This window comes from Ursus americanus, chromosome 15 (genome assembly GCF_024610735.1).
Source record: "Ursus americanus isolate L20-20 chromosome 15, mUrsAme1.1.p, whole genome shotgun sequence".
Classification (NCBI taxonomy): domain Eukaryota; kingdom Metazoa; phylum Chordata; class Mammalia; order Carnivora; family Ursidae; genus Ursus; species Ursus americanus.
Genome location: NC_142141.1, coordinates 47,898,217 through 47,913,561, shown reverse-complemented (window position 1 = coordinate 47,913,561; position 15,345 = coordinate 47,898,217). Strand labels below are relative to the sequence as shown.

General features: G+C 35.7%; 1 protein-coding gene across 2 annotated transcripts in view; it reads right to left on the bottom strand.

Annotated features, from left to right (window-relative positions):
- Positions 1 to 15,091, bottom strand: part of CDH12 (cadherin 12) — a 258,224-nt gene extending 243,133 nt beyond the window's left edge. For both annotated transcript variants that reach the window (XM_045787409.2, XM_045787410.2), the window contains exon 1: positions 14,861 to 15,091. In XM_045787409.2, coding sequence (XP_045643365.1) covers positions 14,861 to 15,091 — 231 coding nt within the window. The remainder of the gene's footprint in view (positions 1 to 14,860) is intronic.
- Positions 15,092 to 15,345: the final 254 nt, after the last annotated feature.

Genomic DNA, 15,345 nt, shown 5'->3' with positions numbered 1-15,345 from the left:
TCAAAAAGGCAGGGGGCTTATCCCTGGCTACCCTACTCCACTTACAAGAGCAGTGTACCTTGGCTACCCTACATCATTTCTCCAAGTGTTGTTTGGTCATCTCTGTAATGAGAATACACATGTGACAAGGTATAAATTATTACAGTAAAAGAGCTTCTAATCTTTTCCTCTATTACCCTCCAAAGATGAGGCAGGTCTGGATCACTTCACTCATTTCTCTTCCTTTGATCTTTATGTTTGACCCTGAAGTAAGAAACAATTTCTTGGGCATTTGTGATGCCTGATCAGACAGAAAGAGGGTGAGAGGAAATAGTGGACGAGAACAAGAGCTGGAAAACATTTCTCAGAGATTGGGAGGGGTGTGGTTTGAAAAGATATTTTGGGAGAAGCACATAGATGATTTAGAGAGAAACTTAAAAGACTTAAAAAAAATTACTTTGGGGGCTTATGCATTTTGTTCATTGCCTCCAAGAACAGAAAGTAAAGGATTTGAATACTATGAAATTTCTCTTATCACATCAAATATTTTCTTTTAACTGCAATTCTGCTCTGGGATTTAAACATATGGGTCACAGCTGCATACATTTCATAACCCTGTGGTTAAAAATCTTGTGAGGCGTCAAGGAAGTGATGTGTGAAGCGTCCTCAGCACCGCGCTCTGCACAGGCAAAGCACAAGTAAAAATCAACAATGCCATCTATTAAATTTTATTTTTCTTTGATTTTCTTCATCTCCCATCATTTTGTTGAAAGTATATTTCTGCTACATCATTCCCACATATCCTCACAACAATGAAGGAATAGGAGTTTTGTTGTTTTGTTTTACAATTCATTGGTTTCACTTCAATAAACATAACTGGCAACATAAAACTATGTGTGATTATCTTCTGCTTTCAGCCAGGGTTTGTGAATATTTTCTAGGGAATCGTTCATCTATGACAGCCCACTCTGCCTCCCCCTGGCCTTCCTTCCACTCACAAAGGCACATACCCAGTTGTGTAGAAGGGCAGGCCTGAAATTTAATTTTGACCTTTTTTTGTGTACAGACATTGAGGCGATATTTTTGCTTGCCTGTTTCACCACTTTGCTTTCTAAGGAGACAAGAAAATAACAAATTTTACTGATTTTGTTTTGATTTGCAAGATTCGTTTTTCCTTAACAACCAATAAATTGTATTCAAAACTTGTTTTGACAAATGGTATATATGTTTGGTGTTTTCCACATCACTTTCCTTGTCAAGCTTTGTGGAGTCCTTAATAAACATTTATTACATTTGTTAAATTTATCTTAAATTTGTTGGAGCATGAGAATTAGTTTTTAAACACTCTATCACATAAGTAAGCAAAAAAAAACAAAATAACAACAAATTAACAGCATAAGTTCCAACCAAGGGACTATTCAAATCAGAACTCAAAACCTCTTAGAAATATATCATTGTATATTTTGCCATCTAAAATTTACGTAGCAAACTGTTTTACACTTGCATCATTTAAAAATACGTATTTGAGGAAGCTTTCCGTATCCCTAATACATTTATTTATTTAATGATTATATTTTTCAGTTCGTTTTTCATTTAAGAAATATGAGAATCTCTCTTATTTAAAAAAATCATCTCGGATAAATGAAGAAGGATATCTGAAGTACCATTCTGCATTTCTGATTAATCTAGAAAAAAATGAGTGGTGCCTTATAAGCCTTGCTCCAAAGCTCTTCATTTCCACTGAAACGTAAACTCCTTTGGATGCTCTTTATCTCATAATTGAAGAATTGTGATGTCCTTCTTCGGGGACTGAATTAACATATGTCTTAAGTTATAGCCCATTCAACAGCATCTCTTTATCTCCTTGAAAGTGACATCATGAGATTGAATAATATGTATGATGCTACGTGCCTTCCCAGAGCTTTTCACAACAGCCTTGTTTCATTTGGGAGCTTGCTTTACTCTCTCTTAACATGCTTTCTGTGTCAGAAAGCATTTTAAGCACTGTCAAATGTCAAATGTTTAACTGGCAGGCACACCTCCCCTCTACCACAGTGACTACTATTCTGGTTCTGGCTTCACAGTTAGGAAGACCTACTTGTGGACCCCAGCTCTCCAATTTTGTGTTACCTGTGACAAATGACTGACCTTCACTTCTACTTTCTTATTCTCAATATGCAGAAAACAACGGTACTCCCCTCTTAGGTGTACGGAGAGAATTAATGATGAATAATTCCTGAAACTTTCCACAGAGAAATCAGAAAATAGTAAATGCTCAGTGCAATTCCTGTTACTATTATATCTCACCTCTTACATTGACTCTATTATCCCATACCTCATGAGTTCTCAAAGGTATCCCATTCTTATCATTCCTAAGCCTTGAACCAAAGCTATAGTCTCCAATGCCTATGTCATTATCTCTCTTTTTCTCTTTAAAGCTTTACTTATTTTATTTCAGATAGATAGAGCATGAGTGGGAGAGGGAGAGAGAATCTCAAGCAGACTCTGTGCTGGGTGTGGAGCCCCACACGACTCTCAATCCCATGACCATGAGATCACAACCTGAGCTGAAACCAAATGCGGGTCACTCAACCAACTGCACCACCCAGGCGCTCCAGTCCCTATATTTTTAACACCAAAATTATTATTTTATAGCTGGTAAGAATAATCTTCCCCTGCTATTGAAAATTACCTTGGTCCATTTCTCAGAAGCTGGAGTAGTTTCCAAGAGTATCAGGGTACTCAAATTGGGCTAGAACTTGGAGGAGTTAAACTTTTTATTTTAAAAATTCTTGTCCTTTACTTGGTCATGCTCATCTGTCATAATGTAGTTTTTGCAAAAACGATCCACGTTGGTCAAGGACACTTTTTAGTCTTCCTTTGTACTTTGCCTCAAAGCTCTGATATAGGTCACTTGTGCTAAACACCAGAAATCATACTCTTTCAAAAACCTTTTCTAGAATTGCCATCTCCATTCCATTATCTCTTATTCCAACTTCATTTACTCAAATTCTATAAAAGTTGGAGATAATTCATAGAGCTGGACGAACCTGCAAATAACTATAATGATCTCCCACCATATTAGTAGGTATCTGGCAGAGTTTTGATTTTTATATACTTAAAGCTAGATAAATTTCAACTAGAAACTTTCAAATGAGTTTCTGCCTTCCCAGAAGACTGTGATTCACCTTTACACCAAACTTTTTCTTAGTTCTAGAAAGAACGAATAGAACGGGGTACTTCAGTTATGCAGATATACAGTATAGAGCTTCACCACTGATGTGGGGGTGAAGTTTTCTCACAAGACATTTTGGTTTGGCAGGGTCTGCCTAAGTCTTAGCCTATACTGATTGTTAAAATTAGACTGAACTTTTCTTCTAGTTATCTATTTCACCTGAAAGTTCATAAAAAAGAAAAAAACAACAACAAGAATAATTTTCTGGCAGTAATGTGGAGGCTATTAATGAAATTACGTATGTCCAAGGTATGAAGAATCCTTGATTAAGGCCAAATGGTCATTAGAATAAAGGTGCCCCTAAGAGAAAAATCACCATAATGATCAGGAAAATTCTGTGTCAAAACCAATAGTAGGCCAAGGGAAATGATGTTATTTTAGGCCTAGAATGCAGCTGATGCTAGATGTTCTGCCAATCAACTGCAATGGGCATGCCCCGGGCAAAATAGCTGTGTGTACACGTGTGATTTAATAGAGCCATAACAATGTGGTCATAGCCTTTGAGGCCCAGGCAGTTTTCTAAATGATGTACACACTAAGGTAGCCATAGAGCTTGTCAGCCAACAAGAACACTTTTGAAAGTAAAAATGGGTGCTATTAATAATTTTACTCTGACATCAGACATAACCCTATACCCAAGTGGATTATTACTTTGCATCATGAGGAGAAACCCTGGCCTTAGAGAGTCAGCAGAGACCTGCTTTGCAAGGCCAGGTCATCCTGGGACGAAGACATTGTTGCAGCCTGCCCATCACTCCCTGCAGAAGCAGCTGCACAGGATACGGACTCATGACAAGTGCAAGTCACATGGAAAGGACTGGCCATCCCAGGTATATGGAGACTTGTTTTCTTATAATCTCAAAATAGCAAGTAAGAATCATCGGATTTTGTAGGTATGGATTTTTGAAACCTGGTACTTAAGGGGAACATCCTGAAACCTATAATTTTTACTCTGACAATATTCACTCTGCCCTAGTTCACATTTTACTCATCCTAAAATTCTCACAATCCCAGCTTTTATCCATTTATCTGTATCTTTGTTCTTCAAAATTCTCACCCAGGAAGCATCGTGTATTGAGAGCATACATAATTATTTTTCTGTAAGCAATTATTTTACTTACTTGAACTGGAATATTTCCCTACTCAGTTACTGAATTATTAATTTAATAGCTACTCTTGATCATTGTTTGATCCAAAAAATTTCACTTAGTAGTATGTATTGATGGTCATTAATAAAGGCATCACCTTGGAAATGCAAATAAGACTATCCTTCAAAATGGACTGAATAACAAAAACTGGATAATTATTTCTTAAATATATTCAATGCCCCATCTAATAACTGAAGTTCGATACTTAATCAAAGATTGTATGTTACAGAACATTCTAATCAGTGACGGCAAAAACTAGAAATATTCTTGACAAATTAATGAGTGCATGTTTGCACATATTGATAAATATATATGTCATAACTAATACTTCCAAACTTTGAATTTAAAATTTAGACATTCTAAAATATGAAATATAGATTTCTTCCATGAATTGCACAATTTAAAAATTTACATAAAATTATGATGCTGGACACCTGAAAGCTTGCAAAGGCACTCTGTGTGTTTCCAGGTAGGGGAAGGCAGTGCACTACATGAAGGCAACTGTAGCTTTAAGGAAAACATTCAGTGTTCTAATTTGTGGACAGTTGTGAAACAAAGGAAAAATGTTCTGGGGGGCCTGCCTGGCTCACAGTCTGTGGAGCATGAGACTCTTGATCTCTGGGTTGTGAGTTTGAGCCCCATGTTGGGCATAGAAATTTAAAAAAAGACTTTTTTCTGATCATAATCATGTAGTGGATAATAAAAATATTTTAAATATTTCCCTATTTGATGCTCAAAATATTTTAATCAAAGCAAAAATTACTGGAGGTTTGGTTTTGAATCATTTATCTGACTTTATTTTCAAAGTGCACTTTTCCTTGTATATTAATTTATTGTTATTATTATTCATTAATTGATTGATTTTGCTTTTTAAAGCTATAATACTGGTCCTTTGGGGATGGCCTCAAAAGTTAAAACAGTAGCTGACATGGTCAATACAACCATAATTCCATCTTTCCATACTACGAATTCCTTGTTTAGTGTCTAAGTCTACTCAACAGAAAGTTGTATTTAGAGCTTTTGATATATCATGGGAAAATATCATTGTCTTCTTTTAATGCCCAGCACTTTGAAAAAAACATTGTGAATTACAATCTGAAATTCTTTATAATAAATGGCCTAAAATACCATAACATCCTATTAATCTCTGGTCATTTCAAAATTCAGGAGCAATGAATATTTTGTCAATTAACGAGAAATTGAATTCTATATAACTCTCTACTTTTTATCACAATAAATCATTGTTTGTGATGGAAAAGTCATTCAGACATTTTAATCAAGGAGTGAGACTATCAGTATAATTATGAGGCTATCTTCCAAACAATTATTCATACCAACAGCTGAAAAATAAGTTATCTCCTATCATCTAGATAAGAAAAATATGTAGGTATACTGCAAAAGTTATACTCACTTTGAAGATAGTTAATTTGTGAGATTAACATCACTAAGAGCCCAAACTAAACTTGAGTTCCACCCTCCTTTATATTTATAATTCTAAGTCCAGTTTCAGAATGAAAGAGAATACATGCTCTGAGAGGAATTTTTTTTTTTTTAAGTGGCTTGAGAAAAGAGAGGGAGAAAAAGAAGGAGCCATCTTTTGACTACTGGCAAAGCAATTCAGTTAGCTTGCTGAAGTATTTTGAATTGTTTCTAACTTTACTATGTTACCACGCTACATGGTGTCAGTTTAGTAAGGCAATACACTGTAAGCACTGGCAGACAATTCCTCATCTCTCACAACCCCGCAGGTCTTGCACAGAAAGCACTAAATGTCCTTTTCTTCAAGACTATATTTTCAAGAATGTATATATAGCACATAACTTTGAAAAGTTGAGATAGTGTCTTCTTCCAAAGCAAAGGACAGACATGCTTACTACCTAGTGAAACATAAGTAATGTCTCCCTCCCAAACAAAGGGCGGGCATTATCAGGCTTCCTCTCTATAAATGCAAACCGCTGAATGTGCTGGCATCCATCTGGGTCTCTTTTGCCCAAATGGTACATGGGGCAACAGGAACTGAGTCACTTATGCAGATGCTCATGCTGCTTGCTGTGCTGGGAACAATAATGTCCCTTTTCTCTGACCCAGTCATTTCAAGTTTTCTTCTAACATCCATGAAACTGTGGGAGACTAACCTTTCTTTTTTTTTTTTTTTTAATTTTATTTATTTATTTGTCAGAGAGAGAGAGCACAAGCAGGGGGAACAGCAGACAGAGGGAGAAGCAGGCTCCCCGCTGAGCAAGGAGCCCGATGCGGGACTCGATCCCAGGACCCTGGGATCAAGACCTGAGCCGAAGGAAGACACTTAACCGAATGAGCCACCGAGGCATCCCAAGACTAACAGTTCTTGATGGTTGACAAAAAACAACAATAAGAAGCAACAGCATGCTTTAATGAGTGGAAGTATGCATTAAAAGTCTACTCTAAAGTGTTACACTGATATAAGCTTTATAGAAAATCTCCTTTATGCAATCTCTATGGGAAATTCAGAGTAGAAAAGATATGCTTTTTTCATAGTAATTTCATACGTTATTTATATCGACTAAATGCCAGTAGAAATGAACTACGTGGTGCCTCATGAAAAATGAAATATAGATAGATAGATAGATAGATAGATAGATAGATAGATAGAACTTTTTATGACAGTGGTTTCTCCTTTTTCAGAGTTAAGAAAGAGGAATGATTCTCACATAAATATATATTACGTTAAAAGTGTACCAAAATAATCCCTTTATATTTCAGGTGTATGTTTGAGTGCCGTAACTGTGACATATATTCACAGAGTCAATGTTGTTAGAAGAGGAGAACATTCAATTCGAAATCTTTATTATTCAGGTCACTCTGTAGTCCCTATTTTTCTGTTATCTGTTCATACGGGTGGCCTTTCCAGGTACTTCTCCAATCATTCCATTGGGTCCTAGGTCCTATCACCTGGTACAATATGCAAGTTGTAGGGGTTCATCAATGTTAGCCACAGAGAGCACTGTTTCCCAAAGAATTCAACTTGTATTTTATAGAAAAAAATGTCTAAACATATGCATGCATATACACACATGCACACACAATGAACTGTATTGTGAAGTTTGTGACAAATGCATTTAAGATCTTTCTGATGAGACTATAATCTGGGTATGTGATGTCACACTACATTATCAGTCATATGAATGGACACACATGTGCTTAAGTAGTTTTATATGATCATTATTAAAAGACCTGGAATTAGAATCAAAGTCTCCCAACTCTTTCTCTTAGATTTTAAGTAACTCTATCAGGCGACATCCCCATGTAATACAGAGAAATGGTTAGAAGAAACAGAAGGATGGAAAGATAACTAGAGGGAAGGTGGAAAGACAGCAGCAGGATGAGGGGTGGAGGAGAAGGAGAAGGAAGAAAAAAGGAGAAAAAACAATAAAAGTGAGTCTCAAATCTTCACGCTGCCCATGTTATTTCTGAAATGCTGTTTTTAGGGATTCATATATTGATTTAAAGGTAGTTGAATTTCATTCAAGGTCCTGCCAATTCAATTAAAGTAAACACATTAAACCGTTATAGCGCAGCTATTACGAACAACTAGTATACTAGAAACAAGAAATAAATTGTAAAGGAGAGAGAAGAACTGACATACAATGGGCATTAACTGTTTGCTAAGAATTTTAGTGTATTGTATTACTTATTTGTTCAGATTCCATGTCAATTTTCCTTTTAAATGTATTGCTACCTAATCATATCCAAGATGACTGTTTCCAACACAGCTTTATTTTTTTTTTTTTGAGGAAACTGTAAAACTAGAGATATGTTTAAGAACCAAGGTGTGCAATAAAATATCGGTTTATCTAAAAAGGCTTAAAAAAAAGTGAGAATGGCTCCTTCTGGTTTTTTGCTACAGAAACAGCAGGTAGCTAATGATGCTTTGATTAGCATCAAGGTTAAGCCATTTGACAGCAGAATGGATTAGAAACAAGATCTTGATTTAGAGTACTTGAATACACTGCAAGGTTTTCAGGTATGGAAGTGAGGCAGGAGTCAAGAGGAAGCATTCAGTTTTGTATAAAGATTGGGTTGATATTATGAACATTGACTCTCAAATGAACAAGAATTACTCTGATATCAAAAGCTCAAATTTTAGGAGTAAATTGCACCATGAAAATTGGCTTCTCAAAAAGCTACATGACAAAAAAACAAAAAAAAACACAACTACATGACTCGCTCATGAGCCAGATAGATAATAGAGAGATAAAATGTTGAGCCAAGAAAACATCTTTTAAATGTGTTAGTATAACTTTATGATATAATTTACATTTTTATCGGGTGCAGAGGATTATATATGTGAATCAAAATATCATCCTAGTATTGTGATAGGTTATTTTTTTTTAAATATTGCATTAGTTTAGAAGAAATTCTGGATAGACAAATTATTTTTGCAATGTTATTAGATCTATGTTAATGAATTATCATGCTTTCTTTTTTCTTATTCTTCTTTATTTTACTAATTCAAAACCAAATTCTACATATAATTACAAAAAAAGAAAAGAAATTATATTGCCATGCCTTGACTTATATCTGAAACTCTTTCCTAAATCACCAGCTCGCTGGCCTACCCTGCAGATTTTGGACTTGAATCTCCACAATCATGGGGGAGCAATTCCTTAAAATAAAATTCTCTCTGTCTTTCCATATATACACATACATAAACATATCCTGTTCCTTCTGTTTATCTGGAGAACCCTAACTAATAGGATGCCAATCAGATCAAACCAGGCATACACATAATTCATAGATCAATCTCTTTCAACTATACTTTTGAAATCTATTGGCTGTACCTATTCCTTTCTTCTTTCTTTAAGGTCTAAAGAAAATCATTTAAACCATTTTGACAAAGGTCATCTTTCTGGCTCACTGAAAAAACCAGAAGAGGCTTTTTCAGTCATTATTTAATTTGACCTATGAATTTCATTTCTTACTCCCAAAACTTTCGGTTTATTTTCCATTGCACTATTTAATATTTGTTTTGCTTCTTATTAAATAGATCTACCCAATTCTTCTCTTGCTTTTCAGTTAAAAGTCAGAGCACATACCTTCTCTGCAGTTTTTCCTGGAGCGTGTTACCCATTTGTGTGATTTTGACTACCACCTGTATACCATTTACTCCTATATCTGTATCGCTACCATAGGCTTCTTTTGTGGACTCTAGTTTAACATATCTAAATATCTATGAGATACTTCACCTGGAGTACATCTAAGAAGGGCTGCCAGGGTGGCTTAGTTGGTTAAGTGGCCGGCTCTTGATTTTGGCTCAGGTCATGACTTCAGGACCCTGGGAGTGAGCCCTGCATTGGGCTCGTGCTCAGCGGGGAGTCTTCTTGAGGGTTCTCTCTCCCTCTCTTTCTGCCCCTCCCCCTGCTCTCTCTCTCTGTCTTTCAAATAAATAAATCTTAAAAAAAAATAAAAGAATTAACTATGGATATATAATGTCTAACAGTGAGCCTTTTGTTTCTTACTCTAGCCCCAGACATACACCAGATACTTGGAAAACAAAGTCAGGAATCTGAGTCATTTATTTAACTTCTTCCACTCTTTCATTCTCTACATGCAATTATCCACTAATATTTTATCTCATCCTTTATATTCCTATGACTGACAGATCTTGAAATATTTTATAATATGTCCTCCTTTCCAATTTTCAACTCTACATCACATTCTCTTCATTACTTCCTAGAAAACCTATTGCAACCTTCTCCTGTATGTTCTCCCTGTCTCCATGTCTGTCCCCTTACCTCCAATGAGTCTTTTAAATGACACTGCCAGTGCTCATTCTACAACTGTCCATGTGAATCCTCAACCAAGACATCTTTGTGGATCATGACACCTCTAAGAACAAATAAAACTGTAATATACAACATGGGGCTATAGTTAATATTCTATTGAATATTTGAAAGTTGCTAAGAGAGTAAATCTTTTTTTTTTTTAAGATTTTATCTTTTTATTTTAGAGAGAGACAGTGAGCATGGGGAGGAGCAGAGGGAGAGGGATAAAAGAGAGAGAGAATCTCCAGCAGATTCTGAACTAAGTGCAGAGCCCAATGAGGATCCTGAGATCATGACCTGAGCTAAAACCAAGAGTCACACACTAACTGACTGAGCCACCCAGGCACTTCTAAGAGAGTAAATCTTAAAAGTCCTAACTACAAGAAAAAAAAATTATAATGATGTATGGTGACAGATGTTAACTAGACTTGTGGTGATCATCTTGCAAAGTATACAAATACTGAATCAGTATGTTGTACACCTAAAACTAATATAACGTTGTATGTCAACTATATCTCAATTTATAATAAATAAATAAATAAATAAATAAATAAATAAATAAATAAATAAATAAATAAAATAATACTGATCTTGGTATCAGAATTGAGCCTCACCACTAATACTTTCTGTATTTACCTACCCTAAACAGTTGGCTTCACGTTCTCTGACTATATTGAAATATGGTTATCTAAGCCTCATTTTGAATTTTCAAGCCTCAGGGCTTATAAAACTTTCCCTCAGACTCTCTCTTCTGAAAAAATGGAGTTATCCTTCTAGACGCATCTCAGGTGCTCCCTCACCCGTGAAGGCTTTCTTAAACTCCTCCATCTTCTGGACATAGTCGTAGTACTTGCCTTTGTCTCCAAAAGCCCTAATAGGATCTCCATTACAGTACTTTCAACAGAGTACTGAAATCATTGTTAGCTCTTAACGTCCTTATAAGATAACAAACTGTGGTATTTTCTGGTGCAATGGGGCTAAAATTCCTAACTTAAAATCCTGGTTTCAGCATTTACTGCCTGTTGAGCCCCGGGACAGTTACCTGACTCTTCTGTGTTTCGGTTTTCTGATATGTGAAACGAGGCTACTAGAAATCTTCTTCATAGTGCAGTTCTGAGGATTACATAATTTTATGAATGCAAAGCAATTAAAACAGTGCCCAAAGTAAGCACTAAGGAAAGCTTACCGATTATAATTGTAATCTAGGGACCTTCATAATTAGATTGATCCCTACCAGGCTTCACACTTTCTCAAATTGTAATGTATTCTCAATAAAAAAATATGTTGAATGAACAGATGCCTGCAGAATTAGGGTTTAATTTTTAATCTTTTTGCCATTTAAAAGAATTTAAACTTAAGAATTACTGCTAACAAAGATAATCTGAAATGACAACTCAATTTCCTAAATTATTCTTTGAGGATAATTGGGCAGCATTTTCTTGATACCTAGCTTTGAGGCCATGATATAACGTAGTACTACACAGACACAGGCACTCAGTTACATATGTAGGTGCAAGCATCCAGCTTACTCTGTGAGTATGTGTTGTGTACATTTTGTGTGTATGTGTGTGTCTTTAATAATATAAGGGTTTTTGTTTTGGTTTGGTTTGGTTTTGGTTTTGGTGGGAACTTTGAGCAACTGATAGCATCTCAATTAAAATTTTTGCCCATCAAATTAATTTCTGTGTTACTATGCATCTTCCACTTACCCAGGTATTGTAGTAAATCCAAAATGTCTATTTGAGGGAATTATTGGCTTTACCTCTGGGCACCATTATAATTTCTTTGTATATAAAGTAAAGTAATAATCATTATAAGCAATGCCACAGTGTGGTCTTTCTTGAAAGAATGTCAACATTAACATCTGCTCCTTCTAAATATAACAATTGTTGAAGCTAACGTCCACTAAGCCATTCAGGATCCTGACTATACGTTTACACATGTATAAATTCTTTTAGATTGGAAGCTAGGGACGTAGATTTTTCTTCTCAATAAGTGGAGCTTTTAGTAAAGGAACTATACAAATTAATGTTTCCCATAGATGCTGGTGCTGTAAAAAAGACATAAAATTAAATTTGAAGCTCAATTATAGTAGGTCAGTTTTATTTTACTAACCCACTATGTATTTTACTAATTCACTATGACCGCTATGCTTGGCACTTTTGCATTTTCCTTCTTCCTTAGCCTTGAATTCTATATTATTTATAATATTATATTTTTGTGAACTGTCTCAATGCCTTTCTAAAAAGGGCAGAAACATAAATATATTTATATATGTTTACACACATGCTTATAATGGCTTGAAGTGGTCCCAATGTTATCATATTACTATTCCCACATCTAGACTCATCAAGGCAAACTTAATTAAACTTCAATTAGTTTCCATGTGTAAAGGAAACCATGGCTACTGTTGTTTCATTTGCATTAGGAACATGCATTGTGGGAAAGTCACAGGTTCTCATCACACGTTACAAATGTGTGACTGAAAATAATGTTTTCATTTAATAATAGATCTTAGATCTACTCCTTTAAAATCTACATAGAAATACTAATTCGTCTTTGAGATGAATTGGATGAATTCTATTCTATAGTAGCAATTACAAAGGTATGATTCCAGAGTATCAAACAAAATTTGGATATGCAATTCCTAAGTGAAATGCTACTCTATCTAAGACAGAATAAAAGTCAGTTTCATTAATTTTTCAACAAACAATCTTCTCACTTCGGATTCAGGCAACTAAAGGCTATGTATCTGCTTCAATCAAAACCAGAGAGAATACTTTCTCATTACACACTTGCCAGGAACCTCAATGTGACGTCTAGTTTCCGTCATAAGCAGAGCTGAGAATATTAATACCCATGAGGCAGAGTTTTAGAGCTATGCTACCCATCCATTTGCCTTCGATTTCAAAACTTGATCCCTATATTACGTTAACTAGTAAGAAACAAATGTATCAGAACACGAAATTATGTCACCATAAAGATTATTATATTTCACGATCATATAGAGGAATTGTATAAGCAAAAGCAATGTATAGTAACTTCCATGTTTTGGAGTGCTTTCCTCAAAATTTTCTGAGACCCTTCTTTTTTCCAGGTCTCTGTGGGCAGCAATGCCATTTGGGTGGGGTGCCATAGGCTGGACTGGAACTGCGTGGGCTTTAGTGTCCATTTCTCCCCTCAAAGGCACTCTCTGACTTTCTACTTAATTTTGGGCTTAGCAGATAGCCTGTGGAACTCCAGGACTAACACCTATGGAGTTGTCCCAGGGCCACAGGACAAGGCCATGATTCCTAGTAGGCAGTCTGTCTAGGAGATTGCCTGTGCTAATGACATTGTGTATTGCTTATAAAATCACTAAAAATTGGACTGCCAGAATGGTACTCAAAGACTGACTTGGCATGACTCAAATTTTATATAGAGATAGATATTCCACGGAAAATATTTGCCTGGGGCCCCATATACCTCAGGGAAACCCCGGCTATGTGTTCATTTTCAACAAATGTTCTATTTGAAGACCTTTTCCACTGTATTATTCAATATTCTTTAAATACATTTCTGAAAGGTAAACTCTAAAGATGTAGTGCAAATAATTTAAATCTTGAATGGATTAGCTTCCTTTGACCTACCATTGGCATCATAAGACTCATCATATTTCTCATCAGTTTAGGCTTGCAGGAAACTCTGAGGACATTAATGTGCAACAGATACAATCTGCTACATCAGCTTCCTAGTATTCCTCCTGCTATGGTTTTCCTGTTCTGTCTTTGGATTTATTCTAAACTCTCTTCAAGCATATATGTTTTGCTTTGTTTTCAAGTCTATATGTTTTTATTAAAACCATGGCAAAATCTTTTAGAAGATTAAAAGACAGTTAACTAACAAAATAAAATATTCATTTTTCTGGAAAAGAAAATTGGTGGCAATGATAAATTACATCCGTGCTAGACATGGACCAAAAATTTTATGTAAGGAAAATAGCAGTAAAGCATAAATGTGCTGAAACGGAGAGTTACCATCAATTATTTTGTGAAAAATAAATAAATTTCTATGAGCCTACAATAAGATTTAAAAATGACATGCTGCGTTGAAGATTGAGGTGTATGTACTTGGGCTACGACACTTATTACTTTGGTCATAAATAGCTTCATAAATAGCTTGCAAAACATACAATAAATAATTTATAAAGTATAAGCAAGCCCGTCAAATACTTCAAAACCACATTTCAAATGGTATGTCACGTTTTTAAGGGGCAGGGGAAGGGAGGCATCCTGGTCATTCAAGGATATCAACAACAGTTTAGAATATTTATGCCTGGGGATTTTTTTCTATTTCTCTTCTTGGTAAACATTTCCAGAATGTCTGTGAGCAATAATGTGTTATAACACTTTTAATGACACTTAATATTTTAACTTTTTGTCTTCAGAAAAGAATGTTAAAATTAAAAAAAATTAGGAACAAAATATATATCAATTTCATTAAAATAACCAGGGAGAATTGAGGCCAAGAGCGATTAAATGATGTTCCAAAGCTTACCCGGGCCACTGAGTCAGGAAGAGAAACCAGGTCTCTTGGATTTCAATTCCAGTGTTCTAGTCACTGGTTTGTTCAACTCCTGCGCAAAACATCCATAGACAATACACAATGCATAAGCCCCCTTGCTATCAAGCGGTTGTCAAAAGAAACGCCATTACCTTTCCCACATACTGAGGCTCGGAGCCCATGTATTCCTCCAGCACAAAAAACTGATTCCATACCCAGCCACGTTTAACTCGTTGGAAATGTGATCGCCGGCCTGGCAGGTGGATAACATTTTCTGTCGGTTCTGTGGCTAAAGTCTGTTGTGGCTGTGGTTGAAGGGGTGTTAGGAGACCTCCATCAAACAGGACCCAGAGAAGCAGGGATAAACAGTTCCTTGTAAGCATTGGCAAAGGCTTTCCTACAGGAGAGGAATAAAAACTCCAGCACTTAATGTAGAATTGTGGAATCCAGGTTTGAGGTGTCTGTGGCCTCCACCACTTAACTTCCTGCTTTATTGCAGAAATGATAGTGCAGGCATGAATCCTTTTGATGGAAAGGCTTCTGCTGTATTACATTCCATCTAAAGGGACCTATAAAACAGATTAACAAAGATACATTAAATTGACAGAATTACAGGATGATAGTCATCAAAACTCTC